Source organism: Tenebrio molitor, chromosome 9 (genome assembly GCF_963966145.1).
Source record: "Tenebrio molitor chromosome 9, icTenMoli1.1, whole genome shotgun sequence".
Lineage (NCBI taxonomy): Eukaryota > Metazoa > Arthropoda > Insecta > Coleoptera > Tenebrionidae > Tenebrio > Tenebrio molitor.
In genome coordinates this window covers 13,860,237-13,881,187 of record NC_091054.1, presented here as the reverse complement: position 1 = coordinate 13,881,187, position 20,951 = coordinate 13,860,237, and the positions used below count along the sequence as shown (strand labels likewise).

Genomic DNA, 20,951 nt, shown 5'->3' with positions numbered 1-20,951 from the left:
GAAAGAGGATGAGGTCACGTCAAGACAATAAAGAAAATATGCCAACCAAATATGCAACCCAAAGCGCGTCGGCTTCTGCTGTTATCGAATCACATCAACGTTTCTAAGAAGGCATAATGGTTATAAGCTAATTAGAAACAATTTGCACGTCCAGATAGTAATCGCAACTCAATTGGAATATGCTTTTAGTTTGAGGCAACATTTGGGGCTGTCGAGTTCCCATTTTCAGTCTAGTCTAGTTTCGTTCAACTTGCGTGCGAATGAAAACAACGAAAACACAAAAATAATTTGACCTTGGTGCGTGGGGTCCATCCAACATTAGCTGCATCTCACTCGTGCAAACACATCTACCCATCTTTTCCACTCGTTTAGGAAAATATGAGTGTCCAATGTGGGTGGTCCATCCGTCTCCTTTTTTTACAATAAAACTCCTATTTTCGTCTCCGTTTCTCCCCCACAGTTTAGTAAACCCGACAACACGTGCAGTTTTCAGTGAGTTTATTTGTTGTTATTATCGTGGAAAATGCTGAAAGTGTAGAAGAGGATCAATGAAAAAGTGTAGTACAATACTCGGTTGACAAAATAGCCAAAGATGAAGTTATTAATCGGAGTATCTGTATGGTTCGGATTGGTAATTAGTGACGCTTTGTCTTCGCAAGACCCCCCAGAAAGAAATTCGACGAGATTCAACGAAGTTGTGGTGAGACACAGCGACAGAGACAATTTGGACAAATCTCTCTTTGATTTGCATTTACTAAAATACTGTCAGAAACCAGCAAAATGCGAACAATTGAATTACACTACATGCATGGGAATGAAACTTCCTTATTCCTTCACAACTCTAGAATTGACTGATTTAATAACACAAGAAAAAGTACAAGAGAAGCTCCACCATTTCCAGTATCTTCGATACATACCAAAGTGCTGGGCAGTTATCCAGCCATTTTTGTGTGCTTTGTACATGCCTAAATGTGAGAATGGAATGGTGGATTTGCCCTCGAGGGAAATGTGTAGAATTACGTTGGGGCCTTGTAAGATATTTTATAATAGTTCCATTTTTCCCAAATTTTTGAATTGTGATGATGATAGAATTTTTCCTTCAATGTGCAAAAATGATGTTCGTGAACTGAAATTTAACACCACTGGATTTTGTATGGAGCCCCTGGTTAAAACAGACAACCCACACTGGTTCTACCCAGGTAATTTTTATACATATTTATTTTATAATCCACCAAACTTCATCACACTAATTTTTTTCTCTTTATTTATGTCATTATTTCAAAATATGTAATATCTAATAACCTGTTTGGTCACATGAAAAATATCAGTGTAAAACAGGTGTATTATTGAAAGGAAAATTAAATTTTGAAATATTTGTAAGTATGTACTAGTTATAAACTATTTTATTTTTACGATTAATTAAAGGAAATATATTAATAACATAATTACATAAACATTTTTGTTTTATAATACAAAAATTTCCGATAATATTGCGGAATCTGGAAAAGTGTCCCGAATGCTTGCAGCGTTTCCACGTTGAATGGCAAGGGAAATCCTCTCGAAAAGGAATTTCTTTGATTTTGAATCGCCTGATTAACTAATTAACTAATTGGTTTTAGTTATTTTTATGTAAAAAATATATTTTTTTTTGCAAATCGTAATGAACGTAGCACTATTCTTAACGAAAAATCATAATGAAAGTAGCATTTTTTTAAACGAAAAATCGTAATGCAAAAAAAGGTCGTGTACAACACGTTATGAAAGTCTCTCTTTTTTTTACTCATTTACTTGATTAACTCGGGCTACGCGCTCGTTAATCAAACTGCAAATTCGTGAAAAACATTTGCTTGTAAGTTGAAATTTTAATTGATTATTGATTGTTCAATAATAAGGAACATATTTTGTATTTTAATAAATAAACAAAGATCACCATGACTAGTTTGTCATAGATCTGTACATTATTCACCTGTGCTGCCTGGTCGTTCACTCTTTGCCCTTATTTACGAGATAAGATAAGACAGCAAACAATAAATAAAACAGCATGTTTGTTATTTGTTGCAGACGTCGAGAGTTGCGGCCTCCGCTGCAAGGACTCCCTCTACACCGAGAACGAGCATTACCAAATTCACAAGCTCATAGCCTACTGCGTACTATTCTGCGGCTTTTTCAACCTATTCACGATAGTTACTTTTATCATCGACTGGAGCATAGCCAACAAGTACCCCGCCCTTACTATTTTCTACATGAACATCTGTTTCTTCATCTCGTACAGCGGCTGGTCGATCCAGTTCTTCAATTCGGACACCAGGGAAGACATCGTATGTAAGAAAGACGGCACTTTGCGCAAATCCGAGCCTTGCGCCACCGAAAACCTGTCTTGCGTCATAGTTTTCGTCCTGGTCTACTATTTCCTGATCGCCGGGATGGTCTGGTTTGTCCTCTTCAGCTACACTTGGCACATGAGCTGTGTCCAAGCCTTGGGGAAGATCCAGGACCGTGTGGACAAGAAGCGCGCCTATTTCCATCTGATAGCGTGGAGTTTGCCGCTGATCTTGACTATTACTACGATGGCTTTGGGGGAGATAGATGGAGATTTTGTGACGGGAATTTGTTTTGTTGGATCGGTGACGTTCGCAGCGAGGGCCGGTTTGCTGCTGGCGCCGTTAGCGGCAGCGATGGCAGTTGCCGGATATATCATTGTTAGAGGACTTATTCTTCTAATTAAGGTCAAAATTGACAGCAGGGAGATTATCTCGGAACACTCCAGTAGGAAGATCAGGTCTAACATTGTCAGGATGGGGGTATTTATGTTGTTCATGATAATCTTCTGCATCATCACGTTCATCTATCATGGATACGTTTTCGTTAATTCCGAATCTTGGAGTTCCAGTCTTCAGAGTTACATTTTGTAAGTAATTAATTTTATTCTTGCATTTTATCTCAGCTTAAATTTATAAAAAAAATAAAGAGTGTGTGCTTAAGACCGCACGACACAAGTGAAAACTTCTATGATGCTCGTTACTGATTTTAAGTAATATTTACCTGTTCTATAAAAAATCTTATAATAGGTATATTATTATGGATGATAGTACTTGGAGGAATAAGGAGCAAGGCATAAATAATTATTATTATTTAAATCCAATGCTGTTTTTAAATAAACCTCAAAAATCTGTATTTTTCAATAGAAACTGCAAATACGTCCGCTTTTAGAGGTACATTCTGTCAAAATTTGTGAGGTTAGGTTTGAATGTTTAAGTTTTATTTTCTTGATGATATTGAACAGAACACAAGTTTTCATAGCAATACCCTGTATTATGATAATTTGTCCATTTTCCTCTTCACATTTTGCTACACAAATTTTTCCAATAGATGAATTGTTGAAGCCATATAATTGAGAATTACGTATTAAATCCTATATTCATCTGTAAACTTACAATATTTGTCGTGTCTTTATCGTTTATATTATATAAAACTATATAGGGTATTTCACGAGTGATAATAAGCCTGACGCCTGACGGAATAATAAATTCACCCACAATACATTTTCAAAAAAAGCCGGACATTTTAATGACAGTAGCCAGCTTTTTTCGGAAATATAGTGTGGGTTGCATTTTAAATTACGTCAGGCTCATTATCACTCGTGAAATATCCTGTATATACATATATACAGTTGCTCCTGCAGCTCTGCACTGAGGTCAGTCAGGTCACAACACAACGTACAATGAAAATTTATAATTGACAAGTGACTCCCTTGATTTTAGCTTGCCGTGTCGTGCTGCGAACGATTTTACCGTGTCGCATGAAACCAATTCACTGTCCGGGAATAAAATGTATGTGGCGCGCCTAAAGAAGTTTTCACTTCAAAAATTCATCGAAATTACCAAAAAAATGAATGTTGGAAGAACCTATTATAATGTAATATTAATGCCGCACTATCAAGTATGCGATAAATGCAAATATGGTCTTGTTTATTAATGGACAAAGGAAGACAACAGTGATTAATACAAATTTGTTGGTGACAATAAAACAAGGAAAACACTATTAAATCAGCCAAAGCTGTTGTTCACTTTTGCTGTTATACGTCACTGAAGTCTAGACGACTAGACTAACGCATTGAGTGGTGTGCACGTGATTGCTATATTGACGAAGTGAACAGGGTATAGCTTGAACTCAACATTCACATATTTAGTTAGAAATAGATACTTCAAAATTTCTTCTCGTTATGTGTGTTTATTTATTTATTCGAGGTGCAAATTAACCAGCCTCAGTTCCGACTTTTCCCACTGCAAGCAAGAGTCGCGCCCCAGCGTCGCGATGCTGCAGTTGCAACTCCTCGCAGTCTTCGGCGCCGGCATAGCCATGGCTTCGTGGGTCTGGTGCGGAGCGACTCTCCACAGCTGGGCCCGCTACATCCGAAAGTAATTATAACAAACGCAATTTAATTAATTCCACTTCAGCACTTTCGTTTGCAGAAAATTTCGTTGCGAAATAGAGGAACCGATGAAGCTCCAGAAACACAAAATAATAGCGCAAGCTTTCGCCCAGCGGGAAAAATTTAACCAAGGGGGCCGGATCTCGATAGAATGCCAGCACTACACAGACCCAGTGGGGCTGCACTTTGATTTGAACAGTGCGGTTAGCGACACCTTCAGCACGGCCTGGGCGGCGAACCTGCCGCGTTTGGTCACCAGAAGGGGTGCGATGGTCGACGAGGTGGGTTACTCCAGCAACAATCATTCTATCGATTCGGAAGTCAGTCACGTCTCGGTAAGACACGTGAGCATCGAAAGCAGGTGTAACTCAGGCGACAGTCAATTGTCAGTGCAAATATCGGAATTGAAAGCTACCAGGAAGAGGCACAGGAGTAGAGTGAGACGCAAACATGACTTCAGAAGACATTCGAGGGATGTGCGTGGCTCGTCCAGACGGTTGTCCAAGACTGGAAACAAACGCGGAAGTAGCGCGAGTCTAGATTCGCATCTGCAGCTCATAAACGCCTTAACTAACCATTCTGATGTTAAGTGTATTGAACCAAATTTGAATCGACGAACTGGGAATGCCGGGTTAGACGGGCACCACATTAACAATTTGTTGTCCAACGGAAAGTTGGTCATTCCGTACAATACAAATATGAAGAGCGGAAGCGAGGACGAAAATGTGTCCGTCACAATATCGGAAAATAAATACAACCTGGTTCTGAGCAACACTAATTTAGATCTGAGCGACCAATTGGTCATGAAGTCTCTTAGACAGGGACTACACATCGAGGAGTTGGACTCCAGCACTGAGAGCGAAACAGAATGTGGAAAAGAACAAGAAAAACGTATTTCTAGATCTGGACGCAATTCGCATCAGAGTCGAAGGTCTAAACGGTCGAGAACGTCGCGGAAACAGTACGACAGTAATTCAGACAGTTTCAATGATGAACATCTACAAAGTGACAGTTCCACTTGTCCCGAAATTAGGGAATTATTACAATAAGTGCCTTGAGACGGAAATGAAAGACTGAGCTACTCATTATTTTTGTATGTAAATTACGATTATTTATTTGTACATAGAATTTCGTAATTCAACGAATTTTTTTAAATGTAGTTTTAATACATGACCAAATCAATAATACTCGATTAATTTAGTGCCATCTGATGGGTAAATAAAAACAGTTTGTGAAATTTTTCAGAATTTTTATTAATTTATAAAAAATTACTGTTCCTTAACTTCCCTTAGACGTCTCACAGCTGACCTGAGGGATGATGCCGCTGTTGTGGAATAAACCCAAGCGCCTCCTGCTACAACACGTTTGCATCTTTTGCAGGACCAAATTCCTACGCAACTCCTCTTCATGGCATCCTACAAGTTTTTGTTGTATGTATTAACAAGTTTAAATGAAGCATTGAGACAAACCTTTCCACAAAAACTGCACGAATATTTGCTGTGCTGTGTGATTTCCATTTTTTTGACCATTTTTCGTAGGGAAGCGCCATACCGCGTTCCGTACTTTCCAACGATTCCAACCTTCTTGGTACGCTTGGCCTACAATTTTAACGGCAACTATTTTAGTCAAATGTATTTCAGCTTCACTTCAAAACACATAATCCATTTAATAAAAGACAATATTAATATTGTGAAAATGTACACATAACCTCACATTGGCTATATTATCAAAATTCCGTACGTTGTTACCGCAAATATTACTTTATTTTTACAGATTGAAACTAATCACGTTCACATTTCATAGAATTATTGTGTTATTTGTCAAGATGATTTAAATAATGACAGATTTTTGAAGACTTACCATTTTTGAACACTTTTAACAAGTTTCACAAGTCGAAGAAAGATTTGAGATTTGAGGTTGGCAGCGCAGGGATTTTCTGTGACTGTTGCCAACATAAAGATTCACATGAGAATTCCCTAAAATGGAATGTTTACAATTTCGATACAACGCGGTTTCGTCCTGGTTCTGAGTTCACAAACATGTAAATAGAAGTTTGGTGAAAAGTGACCAATATTTTGTCATTTACAAATAATCTTGTTGTTTCAAATTTGTGTAAACGAAATGGCGGTAAGAAACTTCAAATCATTTAAATGTGACATACGATATACGTCATTTGTCAAAATCATGATGGAAGAAACATAAGTGATAAGAAATGTTCTAAAGTGTTCATTACTTTTTATTTAAAAAAATCTTAATTTCACACTTGTAATGTAGTCGCGTAAAAATTGGGGACGGAGGAAGTTGTCAAAAATGTCCACGCTTGCGATGCAGCAGTTCGTTGCGGGGTTGAAATCCCGCAGCGCCGACGTTCGTCAGAAAACTGCCCGAGAATTGAGTCTCTACGTAAAAAGTGAGCTCCGAGAAGCCACCGCTGACGAGATTACTAGTTTCCTCGACGAGTTCAATCACCACATATTCGAAATGGTGTCGAGCAATGACCCTAATGAGAAGAAGGGTGGAATCTTGGCCATCGGTCAGTCCGCACAGCACCCTTCCATTTATTTTCTAATTAATTATTTTTGCAGTATGCTTGATGAGTGTTGACTTTGGAAATATGACGACGAGGATATCGCGTTTTGCCAACTACTTGAGGAATTTACTACCTTCAAGTGACGTCAGTGTGATGGAATCAGTTGCTAAAACGATGGGTAGGCTGGCATTGGCGTCTGGGTCCAAAGCCTCAGAGTATGTCGAGTTTGAGGTCAAAAGAGCCTTTGAGTGGCTAAGTGGGGACAGAATTGAAGTACTTAATCTACCACAACTCATGACTATCTTCTAATTATATTTATTGTAGGGCAAGAGACAAGCCGCCGTTTTGGTTCTAAAAGAATTAGCTTTAACAATGCCCACATATTTCTATCAACATGTTTCTCAGTTTTTCGACTTGATATTTTTGGCCATTCAAGACATAAAACCTGCCATCAGAGAAAGTGCAGTGGAAGCTTTGAGAGCGGCCTTAGTGGTCACTGCACAGAGGGAGACTGCCAAACAGAATCAGAGGCCACAATGGTAATTGAATTTATTTTATTTCAATTGAAGTACATTTTTTCCTCTTAGGTACAAGCAGTGTTATGATGAATCTGTGAAAATGCTGTCGGTGGAACGTGGTGAACGCATGAAAGAAGAACGCATCCATGGTTTCCTGTTGATTATAAACGAGCTGGTTCGATGCTCGAACGCGGAATGGGAACGCAAACAGAAAGGCTTCCTCGAACGCACCGACACTAAACAAACCTTCGAGGCCAGTTTTAACTTCACCAAGTCGCGCTTTGTCTTCTCGGTCAGCAGACGTATCCCTCAATACCAAGCGGTGTCATTAGCGCCTTCTCAAATCGCCATAATAGAATCGCAGATCTGTCGTCAACTCGTGTCCGAAAAATTCGACTACGTTTGTTTGGACGTGTTGGCCCAAAGGCTGTCACGTTCGTCACACATTCAGCAGAGTTTCTTGACCACCCTTCCGCGCTTGGCCGCCTTCGATCGCGACAACTTCGTCAGGCAGCACTTGAGTCCTGTGATGAACCACATCTTCAATATCTTGAAGAGCCGCGAAAAGGAAAGAGCGAAAGCTTTTGTTACCATCGGAATGATCGCGATTGCCGTGGAGTCACACATAGAGCCCTACATTGAACGGATAATGGAGATTATCAAGATGTACCTGCCCAGAGCCGACATTTTAGGACGCAAGAAGAGTCCAATCGACGCTTCCATTTTCAATTGCGTCACCTACTTGGCTCACGCACTGCAGAACCACACAAAAATGGATGTTCCCAATTTGTTGGAACCGATGTTGGCCACTGGACTCACCGCTTCTTTGACGATTTCTTTGAGGGAGTTGTCGCGGAAAGTCCCCGAACATAAAGAAAAAATCAGTTTGGGCTTGTTGAAAATGCTGTCATACATCCTCCTCAATAAGCCTCTGGTCCATCCGGGTATGCCGCGTCACTTGACCGGAACCGTCATGTCTATGGGCGTTCCCGAAGTCAACGACACCCAAATCATAGTTCTCGCCTTGAAGACTCTCGGAACTTTCGACTTCGAGGGTCAGCGCTTGTTGCCTTTCGTCCATCGCTGTGCCAATCACTTCTTGGTCCACGACAACAGTGAGATTCGTCTGGAGGCCGTGCGGACCACTTGTCGACTGTTGAGGTTCGCGATCCACAGTACGGCCAAGAATACTTCCGATACCGTTACCAAAACGGTCGCGTCAGTCTTGCACAGGCTTCTCAGTGTCGGTTTGACGGACACCGAGCCTAACGTTAGGTACGCAGTCTTGATCTCGTTGGATCGCACTTTCGACAATCATCTAGCACAAGCTGAATCCTTGAGTGCTTTGTTTATGGCCCTGCAAGACGAGATGTTTGAGATCAGGGAAGTCGCACTTTTTACCATCGGTAGATTGAGTTCGATGAATCCGGCGTACGTTATGCCGTCGTTGAGGAAGACGTTGGTCCAGCTTTTGACAGAGATGGAACATTCGGGAAGTGGCAGGAACAAGGAGCAGGGGGCGAGGATGTTGGATCATTTGGTGGTCAGTGCTCCGAGGATGATACGGCCGTATATGGAACCCATTCTTAAGGTATGGTCTTAAAAAGAAGTCAAGTTATCGTTTTGTTTGTCCTTGGGGTGCTTTTAATTATTTCTTAGTGGTTGGTCATAATTTGTTTTGAAACTATTTTTGTCCAAAAATTTCCGATTATACTGATAGAGTCAAATCGCTTAACATTTCGCCGACTAAAACGTTTCGCGAAAGGACGTTACTAAATAAAGTCAAACGAAATGTTGACAAAATGTATTAAGAGTGCCGTGTTCCTTTGACAGAACGCTATTATACGCTATACATTATAAATGTGTATCCAGGAGACAATGAACTATTAAGGAGGTAGATTATTATTGTAACAACATTTGAGAGACAATTTGAAATTTAATTTTCAACGAAATGACATGCTTCGTCAATATCAACCCAATTCCATTATAATAAAAGTCACTAGATAATAATTTTATATGTATTTTCAAAAATTAAATTAATGAAGCCGAAGTAGAAAAAATAGCATGTTACACTCGTTGCACAAGACATGTTGTCGAACTCGTTCCTTTAGAACACTCCTCACTGCGTTTGTCGTGTTCTAAACCCTCTCGTTCGACAATAGACTGTCTTATGCAACTCGTATAACAATATATGTACTATTATCTACGATCATTAGATAAAACCAACTTTATTGATGTGAAAGCTCTACTCTAAATTGTCATTTTATCCACCGACAAATTAAAAGAGATCTCGTATTGGTTCCCGGCCATGGATAAAGAGATAAAATTGATTTTTTATCCATCGGGATTTGGACAAATAAAAATAAAAATATTGGGATTTTTATTTCTCCACCATTGGCAACAGTTTGCAGTAACCGCAGCAAATACACAAGGAACTTGCAAATACAAGAACGTAACTGTAGTATACTTTGTCCAGCGAGAGATTGGGAGATTTTAAATTGTATTAAATTAACCCAACACTACAAAATTCACTATAAGAGAATACAGAATACGGAAAAATGTTACTCCTTGAAGGGTATATTTCAAGGAGGTTAAAGTAAACCTCCTTGGTATATTTCAAATTTTCCGTGCGGTGGGTACTACTTCCTCTACGTAGAATTTAGTGGTTTTTATGTCAACCAATCTGGACAAACTTTAACAAAATAAACATTAAAATTTTAAAATTTAAAAATATTGAACTAAAATTTGTTTTATTATTTTTTTTGGGTGTTTGATCGTAGATAATAGTACATTAAAAAACAAGTTTCATAAGTGTTTATTTCATGAGTCTTAGTTTATAAACCGAATCGTGAAGCGCGAGTTTTTAATAGTATATTAAAAGACAAGTTTCATAAGACCAGTCTAGAAGCACGAATTCAAGATTAAAAAACGAGTGGCGTAGCCACGAGTTATTTTAAAGAATGAATGCTTCAAAGTCTTATGGAACGGGTTTTTTTATACTATTTTTTGTAATTTGCCCTTTTTAAGTCGTTTTTAAACAAAAAATCTTTACTTTCCTCGATTTAGGGATTTTTGTGGCGGTTGGTAATGTCTTAATTTTAAAAGTGAAAATTTGATCAAGTCTTCAAAGTCGCCTTTTGTTTTATCCAAATTCTGTCACAAAACACGAATATGGAAGATAATTTTTCATGTACGCCCGCTGAAATACGTGAAATTGCCAAAAATACGGTCGTGAATTTGTTGCCTGATAAATCCTGATAAATAATTCTTTGCACATTTTGTAATTTAAACTGACACGCATGACGGATCAAGCTATGCCAACCTAAAAATTTTCGTAAAATGTTCCGTGAAATAATGGCTATAAGGACATCCCAGATGATGACGTCGCGTTCGTTAATATGTCTATTAGAGAATCAAAATGGAGGCAAATTACAAAAAGGACGTTTTTAAATCAAAACTAAGAATTTTTAAATGCTTAATGGTTTCCGAGGCAGGTATTATGGGTCTCTAAAACATTATTTGCCCCTCTTCCCTCCACAAATACATACATAGAAAAATAATTGATACAATTAAAATCTTTTTTCTATTTTGCGTTCGTAACAAAGCTGTTACGATACCAAAAACAGTATCGTAACAGCTGAAAGCGGTTCTACAGGGTTATTATAAATGATTTTAGTCTAAGTAGGCGTAAAAATTTAATGTAACATTTATGGTTGCCGCTCCATATAAAAAACATCAAAATGATATGAATAAATGAGTACACGCCGTTCACACACAGGGGTTAAATTGGGTGCAAAACAACTCAATATTTTTAGATTCAATGGTTAGTTTTAAAAAAATAAGTAAAATTCTCATCACCGCAGTTTTCACATAAATAATGACGACAGCCGACAAAAATTGACAGTTCACATGAAAGCGGCAAACATTTCATAACATGGGCATGGCCTGCTTCGACTACAATCATTTATAATAATCCTGTATAATAGCGATAGTGTATATCGGGTGTTTTTTTAAATTTCACCTCATAGTAGTAGTTGAAGAGTCGATTGTGAACGAACTATATAGGTTACGGATCACGAATCAGCTGTTTAATGTTATAAACGTTTTACACGAGTGATGCGTTCACAATCAACTCTTCAACGCGTACTACAAGGTGAAATTTAAAAAAACAGCCGATACAATTTACTAGAGGATTCTGGCAGCGTCAGCCAATACGTGCGAACATCCCAAAGTCGACAAGTGTTTCAGTTGTTTTTTGCCAACCGTCTTAAAATTCCCACTTTTGATTTAAAAACGGCTCAAAAGGTGCAAAATAGAAGAAATAGTATAAAAAAAAACAGTTTCATAAGGCGTTTATTCCCTTCGTCCTTTATAAAACTCGCGACTCGTTTTATAAACTTGGTCTCATGAAATAAACACTTCCTTATGAAATTATGTACATAAAAGCCAGGAAAATCACATTACTGAAGAGGAGCTAAATTGAAATAGAGGCACTTTGTGCCGAGTATTTTAAAGCTCTGAGTCAAGAGATTTAATTCGGAATCGTATTGTAATATGCGCATTCCTAACCTTATTCGAGGGCGGAAAGTTAACCATTCCTTGTTATCTTTTCTTCCCTCTCTTGGTCAGTAATAGGCCACTTTCCGCCCTGTTATGACGTTTTTCCAGTGGCGTACACGAATTGTCGAAAAACGGTACAAATGAACTTGCACTAAATTAATTGTTTATTTGCTAAAAATGTAATGATTCCGAATAAAATAGTATACAAACCTCGGTGGGAAGGTGTTTCCTTCTTGTCTCGAACATTAGTTCACCTCGGCTACGCCTTGGTAAACTATCTTAGCTCTCGACAGGAATGAAACACTTTCCATCTCAGTATGTAATCTACTATTACTGACGTGTTTTGTATTACATTTTTCCGGAAATCGTAAAAAAGACGAAATTTACAAATTTTAGAAATTTTTTTTACATATTACACAAAAATCAAGTTTGTCAATTTTGTTGACAACTATAGTTACAAAGTAAACAACATCGAAAAAATTTCATCAATTTTGTGCGTGTGTTGTGAAAATTGTTCTTTTTTAAAGTTTTTTTTTTTTAATTTTGCGTCTTGTAAAGTCTACATTACTAGTCCGGAAAATTCAATTAAAAAAACATGAACACAATAAAATTACTTAACACAAACATACATTGTAAATAATAGGTATTAGTAATAAAATAAGTAAATTACATAAGTGTGCATTATAATTATACACCTAAGTCCAATTTTTAGATTTCATTTATTATTTGTTCCACAAACCATTCCGTTGAGTTACCACCATGTCACTGAATTAATTTGATGGCAATTATTTGAACAGGTTTTGGTTCCCAAACTACGCGACCCGGAACCCAACCCGGGCGTCGTCCTCTCGGTCCTGCTGACCGTCGGCGACTTGGCGGAAGTCAGCAGTGGCGGCACGGAACTCCAGGAATGGATGCAGGAATTGATGGTCATCCTTTTGGAGATGTTGGGCGACACTTCGGCACCAGAAAAACGCGCGGCAGCTTTGTGCACTTTGGGACAACTCGTGGGAGTGACCGGTCACATAATCGAACCCTACACCCAATATCCCATGTTACTAGATGTCCTATTGAATTTTCTCAAGACTGAACAACAATCGTACGTCCGACGTGAAAGTATCAGAGTTCTGGGGCTCTTGGGTGCTCTAGATCCGTACAAGCACAAAGTAAACAGAGGCGAGATCGACTATTATCCAGAAGCTCCCGTTTTGATCCCGATGCAAGTGGAAAAAGTGGATGATATCAATCCCGATTTGAATTCGAGCGAAATGTTGGTCAATATGAGTTCCAACACTCTCGAGGAGTACTATCTGGCTATTGCCATATCGACTCTGATGAGGATCATCAAAGATCCGAATTTGGCCCAACACCATACCATGGTAGTGCAGGCGGTGACGTTCATATTTAAGAGCTTGGGTATCAAGTGTGTGCCGTATATATCGCAAGTTTTGCCCAGTTTACTGTATGTTGTCAAGACAGGTAAGTTGAAGCAATCAAATGACAACACTATCTTAGCGAATCTTTGCAGCTGATGTTAATTTCAAAGAGTTTCTGTTCCAACAACTCGCACAACTCATCTACATTGTCAAGCAACACATTCGGAATTATTTGGACGAGATCTTTCCACTAATCGAAGAATTCTGGACTCCTAACAGCACCATCCAAGGCACTTTGATCTTGCTGGTGGAACACATTGCAGTGGCGTTGGGCGCCGAGTTCAAAATGTATCTCCCGAGGATGTTGCCGTACCTGTTGCGCGTCTTGAATCACGACCCTTCGAAAGAGAGACTTTTCACGATCAAACTTCTGGAGGCGTTGCACAACTTTGGCAACAACTTGGACGAGTACATCCACCTGCTTTTGCCACCTATCGTGCGCCTGTTCGACGCTCAGGAGTGTCCCCCAGTCGTGTCCAAAAGAGCCATAGAAACCATCGATCAACTGGCCGAGATCATCGACCTCTCCGACTTCGTTTCTCGAATCGTCCACCCTCTGGTCCGCACAATCGACAATTTTCCCGAACTGCGACCGACAGCGATGGACACTTTGTGTTCTTTGGTGCAACAGCTGGGACGGAAGTTTAGCGTTTTCGTGCCCATGATCCAGAAAGTGATGAGCAAGCATAAGATCCAGCACAGTCGGTTCGACATGTTGGTTTCGAAGATCCAGAACGAGACCACCTTGGCAGAAGACGCCGATTTTCCGATGCCTCGCTCGAAATCCAGCTGGAAGAATCGCGACCCCGCCATGCCAGCGGACAGCGGAATGATCCAGAGATTGAAAGTGGCCGAATCGAATCTCCAACAGGCGTGGACCCCAGTCCGTAGAGTCTCGAAAGACGACTGGCTCGAGTGGTTGAGGAGGTTGAGCATCGAGCTTTTGAAACAGTCGCCGATTCCAGCGTTGCGTTCTTGTTTGTCTCTGGCTCAGACTTACTCGCAGTTGCCTAGAGATCTTTTCAATGCGGCTTTCGTCAGCTGTTGGTCGGAGCTGAGCGACAGCATGCAGAAAGAATTGATCAGTTGTTTAGAACAAGCTCTTACAGTGCCTGATGTTCCAGAAATTACGCAGACTATTTTAAATTTGGCCGAATTTATGGAGCACTGTGACAAGGGACCACTACCGTTAGATTCGCACATTCTAGGGCACCACGCCATGCATTGTAGGGCGTACGCCAAAGCGTTGCATTATAAAGAAGAAGAGTTCCAAAGAGGAGCCAACAGTCACGTGGTCGAAGCGTTGATCTCTATTAACAATAAGTTGCAGCAGAAGGAAGCCGCTGAAGGGTTGTTGCAGTATGTCATGCAAAGGGACATGCAAGTGCAGGTCAGGTGGTACGAAAAATTGCACAATTGGGAGAAGGCTTTGCGTTTGTACAATGAAAAACTAGAAGTGGACAAGTCGGATCAAGAAGCCTGCTTGGGAATGATGAGGTTGGGATCAGTTTTCTAGAAGATCACGAATTGTTTTTTTTTTTTTTTTGTAGATGTTTAGAAGCACTTGGTGAATGGAGCGAGCTCCACCAGGTTGTAGAAAAGAACTTCAATCTTTTAACAGAAGACAATAAGCAGAAAGCCAGTAGGTTGGCAGCCGCCTCCTCTTTCGGTTTGCACGACTACAGATCGATGGAGAGGTACGTCAATGTAATACAAAGAGATACTCAAGATGGAGCATTTTATCGAGCCATTCTTGCCATACACAAAGAAGATTATGAGATGGTTGGTAGCGCAGCATCTAACAGCGAGGTGTATTGTGTTTGTGGTGTTTCAGGCACAAAAATTCATCGACTCGGCTCGAGACCTCCTAGATAACGAACTGACAGCGATGGCTAGCGAGTCGTACCAGCGAGCGTACGGCGCCATGGTCATGGTCCAGATGCTGTCAGAGCTGGAGGAAGTGATGCAGTATCGCTTGGTTCCTGAGCGCAGACCGACCCTCAAAGCAATGTGGTGGCAGAGGTTGCAGTCAGGTCAAAGACTGGTAGAAGACTGGCAAAGGATAATACAGGTGCACTCGTTGGTCTTGACGCCCCAAGAAGACAAAAGAACTTGGGTGAAATACGCTTCTCTCTGCAGAAAAAGTGGTTCGTTGGTGAGTATCGGCGATTCGAGTGGTTTCAAATTGACCGACTGTTAGATGCTTTCGCATAAAACTTTGGTGATGTTGCTGGGGTACGACCCCGAGGAACGTCCCGACATGCCTCTTCCAAAAAGTCAACCCCATGTCACTCTGGCCTACGCTAAACATTTATGGGTTGCTCAACAAAAACAAAAGGCCTACCAGAGATTGTCGCAGTTCGTGGCGGAGTACTCCCAGATCGAATCGATCGACGAGGACATTTGCGAAGAAAAGAAACGACTGTTGGCTCGGTGCTACTTGAAATTGGGTGCCTGGCAAGAGGCTCTGGAAGGAATAAATGAAGTCTCGATTCCGTTCATTCTCAAGTGTTACAGACAAGCGACCGAGTACGATCCTCAGTGGTACAAGGCGTGGCACGCATGGGCTTACATGAATTTCGAAACGGTGCTTTTCTACAACTCTCAGGAAGAGAAGACGCACTACACCGTTCTGGCAGTTCAAGGATTTTTCAAGTCAGTTGTTTTGTTACACGAGTAAAACATCACTCGTGATTTTCTTGCAGGTCAATTAATCTCTCGAAGGGCAGCTCACTGCAGGATACTCTGCGTCTGTTAACTTTGTGGTTTGATTACGGGGATTGGCCCGAAGTGTACGACGCCATCGTCGAAGGAATTAGACTTGTCGAAAAGAACACTTGGCTACAAGTTATACCTCAGCTGATCGCGAGGATCGATACAACTGCTCTGGTGTCAAAACTGATCAATCATCTTCTTGTCGATATTGGAAAGACGCATCCACAGGCTTTAGTGTATCCGTTGACCGTTGCCACGAAGAGTAACTCGATACGTAGACGTAACGCAGCAAACAGCATATTGAAGTCGATGAGCGAACATTCGCCGACGTTGGTCAGTCAAGCTATGATGGCTTCTGAAGAGTTGATCCGCGTGGCAATTCTGTGGCATGAAATTTGGCACGAGGGTTTGGAAGAGGCGTCCAGGTGAGTTTCCACTAACACAACCTGCTGTATTATAACCGGCCTGATTATTCATTAAAAATATTTCCGAGAAAGAGTCAATTTCCGCCGATCAGGGCGCCACAAAACAGGCGCTTCACTAAAAATAATAATCAATACCACGGCTTCCTAGATTAATAAGAGTCGAAGTCTCTAATACGGCTGGTCGCGTTCATCAGTTGCAAGCATTTTTACTGTTCCTGAGAGGGCGCCACTGTACATTTGTGTATTTGGCTGCTTAACCGCGTACAAATCTCATTTTAAAAAGAATCGTACTTTGTATGTTACATACACTACTTCAAAAAGTATATTATTGATAGAAAAAAAAAAACATTAATACGATTTTTCATTAATTTAATTTAAATAATTTTCGTTTTTTGGTAGAGGGCGCTACTATACTTTTGGCTTTTGAAGGAACAGACAGTTCAAGGAACTCGACCAGCCGTATTAGAGGCTTCGACTCTTATTAATCTAGGAAGCCGTGATCAATACGCAATATAACAATACTAAACACAAAAACAACGAACAATAAGGAAAAAAATCACTAATTTAATTTCAAAGCAGCAAAAAACAAGCGAGTTTTTTGACTTCAATTTCAAAATGTCATTTGAACAAGAAAAAGTTTCGGTGACAAAAACTTAAGATGAATAATATCCCTAAAAAGCGCCCGTTTACTAGCGTTCTGCGGGGATCACTCAAACCACAGCCTTTTGAACCATGGCCTCCTAGATCGAAAGAGACTGTGTCTCTTTAAATCTAGGAGGCCATGTTTTGAACAGGCTCAACAAAAAGGAGATAAAGAATGGCTACGGGAAAGAAAACTACTGATTTTTATTTTATTTAGCTAATTTAAAAAAAAAAATCGGGGTGGGCGCCGTGGTGCCCGTATGTTGTGGTGTTAACCAAACAGACCATTAATGCGACATTTTTTTATTGGTTTAAAGGTTGTACTTCGGTGAAAGAAACGTCAAAGGTATGTTGCGAATTCTGGAACCTCTTCACGCGATGATCCAACGCGGCCCTCAGACATTAAAAGAAACGAGTTTTACACAAACGTACGGAAGAGACTTGGCCGAAGCTCTCGAATGGTGTGGAAAATACAAGGTTTTATCCAGATAAACGCTTTTAAGTCCTTCACAGTAACAGCGTGATTTTTACAGGGCTCGAGTAACATTAGGGATCTTAACCAAGCGTGGGACTTGTATTACCACGTGTTTCGGCGAATTTCCCGACAGTTACCTCAACTAACCTCACTAGAACTACAGTACGTCTCACCAAATCTTCTGGTGTGTCAAGACCTGGAGTTGGCCGTACCTGGTAGTTACTGCCCCGGTCAGCCGGTAGTCAGGATTGCCAACTTCAACAAGGCCTTGGAGGTATGTTTAAGGAGAGTAAAGTGAACGACAGAAATAATTGTGGTTTGTGACAGGTGATAACGTCAAAGCAACGGCCAAGGAAATTGGTGATCAGAGGCAGCAACGGAAAGGACTACATGTTTCTGCTTAAAGGTCACGAAGATCTGAGACAAGATGAGAGAGTTATGCAATTGTTCGGGTTAGTAAACACTCTTCTGATGAAGGATCCGGACACGTTTAGGCGTAATTTGACAATACAAAGGTACGCTGTTATCCCATTGAGTACAAATTCGGGTTTGATCGGGTGGTTGCCCCATTGCGACACTTTACACACCTTGATAAGAGATTATCGCGACAAAAAGAAAATTTTACTCAATATAGAGCACAGAATCATGCTGCGAATGGCTCCCGACTACGATCATTTAACTGTCATGCAGAAAATGGAAGTGTTTGAGCACGCCTTGGAGCACACACACGGCGACGACTTGGCCCGGTTGCTATGGTTGAAGAGTCCTTCGTCTGAAGTGTGGTTCGACAGAAGGACAAACTACACCAGATCTTTGGCCGTCATGTCCATGGTGGGGTACATTTTGGGTTTGGGAGACCGACACCCGTCAAACTTGATGTTGGACAGGCTGAGCGGCAAGATCCTCCACATCGATTTCGGAGATTGCTTCGAGGTAGCCATGACACGCGAAAAATTCCCCGAGAAAATCCCCTTCCGATTGACCAGAATGCTGATAAACGCGATGGAAGTGACGGGGATCGAAGGCACTTACAGGAGAACTTGCGAGTCTGTGATGTCGATGTTGCACAGGAATAAAGACAGTTTAATGGCGGTGCTGGAGGCTTTCGTGTATGATCCGTTGCTCAATTGGAGATTGATGGACATCGAGGTTCGTAATCTGCCGATGAATAACGATTCGATGTCGACGAGTTGTTCACAAAAACAAGACTTGTCGGAGTCGTTGAACGTACCCAAAAGGGAGATCATGTTGACTGATGACAACGAGTCGCAACAAGAGGTGAATGCTAGAGCTGTCATTATTATTAATAGGGTTAGGGATAAATTGACGGGGAATGATTTTGCAACTGATGAGCCCTTGACAATTCCCAAACAAGTGGATTTGTTGATACAACAAGCCACAAGCAATGAAAATTTATCTCAGTGCTACATAGGGTGGTGTCCATTTTGGTAATTTTCTTTTTGTATTGAGTACAATTTTGTCAAAGTACAAAGTGAATCGGTTAGGTGTAACACTTCCGTGACTGTATATAAAGCGTAAAGTAACTAAGTTAAGACTAAAAAGCGAAATTATAGTGATATGAGATAATTTTGAAGTAATGCATTGTTGGTAATTTTGTCAAGGAAGTTTTCCAGTGGAGATAAACTAAGCTTCAGTCAGAAGATAACAGTTGCGAGTTTACAAGTGTTTACCTGACTGGCTCACTTGATTAATTTTTGTTCCATAGAACGGATTGTTTAAGCTTATTACATGGGTTCATATCTTATGATTTGCGTGATAACTTATCAGGTTTCACTTAATGAACACACTTAGGAACATGTTCTGTTTGTTATGTATATCTTATTTTTATATTATCTACATCAAATACAAACTGAGTAATATTTCTAGACTTATTTTCTTACACCTGCACCTACATAATACAAATACACTTAAAAAGTGTGGTTTGACATGGTTTGGAACTGGTGTGGTAAAAGTTCCTCTAAATCAGTTACAAGAACATCATCAAGTTCGGGTTTGGCAATATAAACGCTTATGTTGCCAAATTCGCTCATAAATTGTCTACAAGCCCCACAAGGTGTCGTGAAGAACTTTTCCTGATATCCTATCACAGCAACAGTTTTGAATCTTTGTTTACCTTCACTAATGGCTTTGGCAAGAGCTGTTCGTTCGGCACATATGCCGACAGTGTATGCAGAATTTTCAATGTTGCAACCCCTGTAAATGGTGCCGTCGTCACATAAAACTGAAGCACCCACTTGGAATTTGCTATATGGACAATAAGCAAAATTTCTGGCTTCTACCGCTTCTCTCAGCAATTCTTGCGTTTTGGAATCTAGAAATATTAAATATTTTAATTATTGCAGTCAGTACTTAACTTAGCCCTTTGATTTGCAATTTATTCGATAGATGTTACATAACCTCTATTTTTTGTAGGAAACATTACATATTTAAAAAAATAAAAGTAACAAATACGACAGTAGTTAGAAGGGATTATAATTTTTAAAACTAAATTAAACGGAAGAAGTAGAATCATTTGCTGCGTCACACTTACCTAAATTTTTAAATTTTGCAACCCTTTTTGCACTTGAATTCTTTGCTGACATCGCTAACGGGAGGAGTTATTAAGAGGTGGGTAATTGGTGTTATGAACAAAACTTAAATAATACGAGGGAGATCAGTTGATAATTCATTTTTATATTATAACATCCTTGATAAAGATTAAAATACTTATCTTTAATAGGAGGAAATTAAATTAAAATGGGGAAAACCGAGTAAATGTCAGTGCAATTAAACTTAATTTAAAACACATCATCAGCATATTATAGCAAGGAAATGAAATGTTTCGTTTGCATAATTAATTATCACATTAAAAATATCGATTAAATTTTTATTTTGTTATATTGGTTGCATTATGAATCCTCACTTAAGCGCCAAGAATTTGTGGTCCCATTGGTCAAGAATATGGTGATTTGCTAATATTGACAGTGCTGCCAAGTAAATTTTTTAAACAGAGCGTATTTTTAATTATCCTATTTATTTTTAGCGCAAAAATGTTTCCATAATATCTTTTGTTGGTTTATGCTTAATTGAAATAATGCTTCTGATTCATAAATGAAATAACTAATTATTAATTAATATGTAATTAATTTTCAGAAATCTAAAAAAAGTTCGTCAAGTCGTGTTGGTTTTTTTGTTAATAGATACTTATCAATTTATAA

At 39.7% G+C, this 20,951-nt stretch overlaps 4 protein-coding genes across 5 annotated transcripts; 2 read left to right on the top strand and 2 right to left on the bottom strand.

Moving 5' to 3' along the window:
* Window positions 1-18: 18 nt before the first annotated feature.
* smo (smoothened) lies at window positions 19-5,672 on the top strand. 2 transcript variants are annotated; one of them, XM_069058916.1, is made up of 4 exons: window positions 19-1,199; window positions 2,062-2,908; window positions 4,248-4,418; window positions 4,458-5,672. In XM_069058916.1, exons 1-4 carry the CDS (start codon window positions 593-595, stop codon window positions 5,479-5,481), a joined length of 2,649 nt encoding a protein of 882 aa, XP_068915017.1. In that variant the 5' UTR covers window positions 19-592; the 3' UTR covers window positions 5,482-5,672. The 2 variants fall into 2 exon arrangements, with proteins under 2 accessions (XP_068915017.1, XP_068915018.1); XM_069058917.1 differs by having other exon boundaries at window positions 21-1,199; window positions 4,473-5,672.
* RpL37A (ribosomal protein L37A) lies at window positions 5,661-6,433 on the bottom strand. The gene is made up of 3 exons (XM_069058924.1): window positions 6,293-6,433; window positions 5,902-6,030; window positions 5,661-5,847 (listed from the first exon to the last, which is right to left on the bottom strand). Exons 1-3 carry the CDS (start codon window positions 6,293-6,295, stop codon window positions 5,701-5,703), a joined length of 279 nt encoding a protein of 92 aa, XP_068915025.1. The 5' UTR covers window positions 6,296-6,433; the 3' UTR covers window positions 5,661-5,700.
* Window positions 6,434-6,587: 154 nt separating this feature from the next.
* mTor (serine/threonine-protein kinase Tor) lies at window positions 6,588-19,613 on the top strand. Its single transcript, XM_069058914.1, has 13 exons — window positions 6,588-6,965; window positions 7,018-7,235; window positions 7,287-7,501; window positions 7,550-9,071; window positions 12,838-13,519; window positions 13,569-14,973; window positions 15,027-15,258; window positions 15,311-15,631; window positions 15,677-16,131; window positions 16,182-16,616; window positions 17,576-17,735; window positions 17,792-18,007; window positions 18,061-19,613. Exons 1-13 carry the CDS (start codon window positions 6,743-6,745, stop codon window positions 19,183-19,185), a joined length of 7,209 nt encoding a protein of 2,402 aa, XP_068915015.1. The 5' UTR covers window positions 6,588-6,742; the 3' UTR covers window positions 19,186-19,613.
* Window positions 19,553-20,450, bottom strand: LOC138138829 (cytidine deaminase-like). The gene is made up of 2 exons (XM_069058923.1): window positions 20,285-20,450; window positions 19,553-20,065 (listed from the first exon to the last, which is right to left on the bottom strand). Exons 1-2 carry the CDS (start codon window positions 20,334-20,336, stop codon window positions 19,662-19,664), a joined length of 456 nt encoding a protein of 151 aa, XP_068915024.1. The 5' UTR covers window positions 20,337-20,450; the 3' UTR covers window positions 19,553-19,661.
* Between the last annotated feature and the right edge of the window lie 501 nt (window positions 20,451-20,951).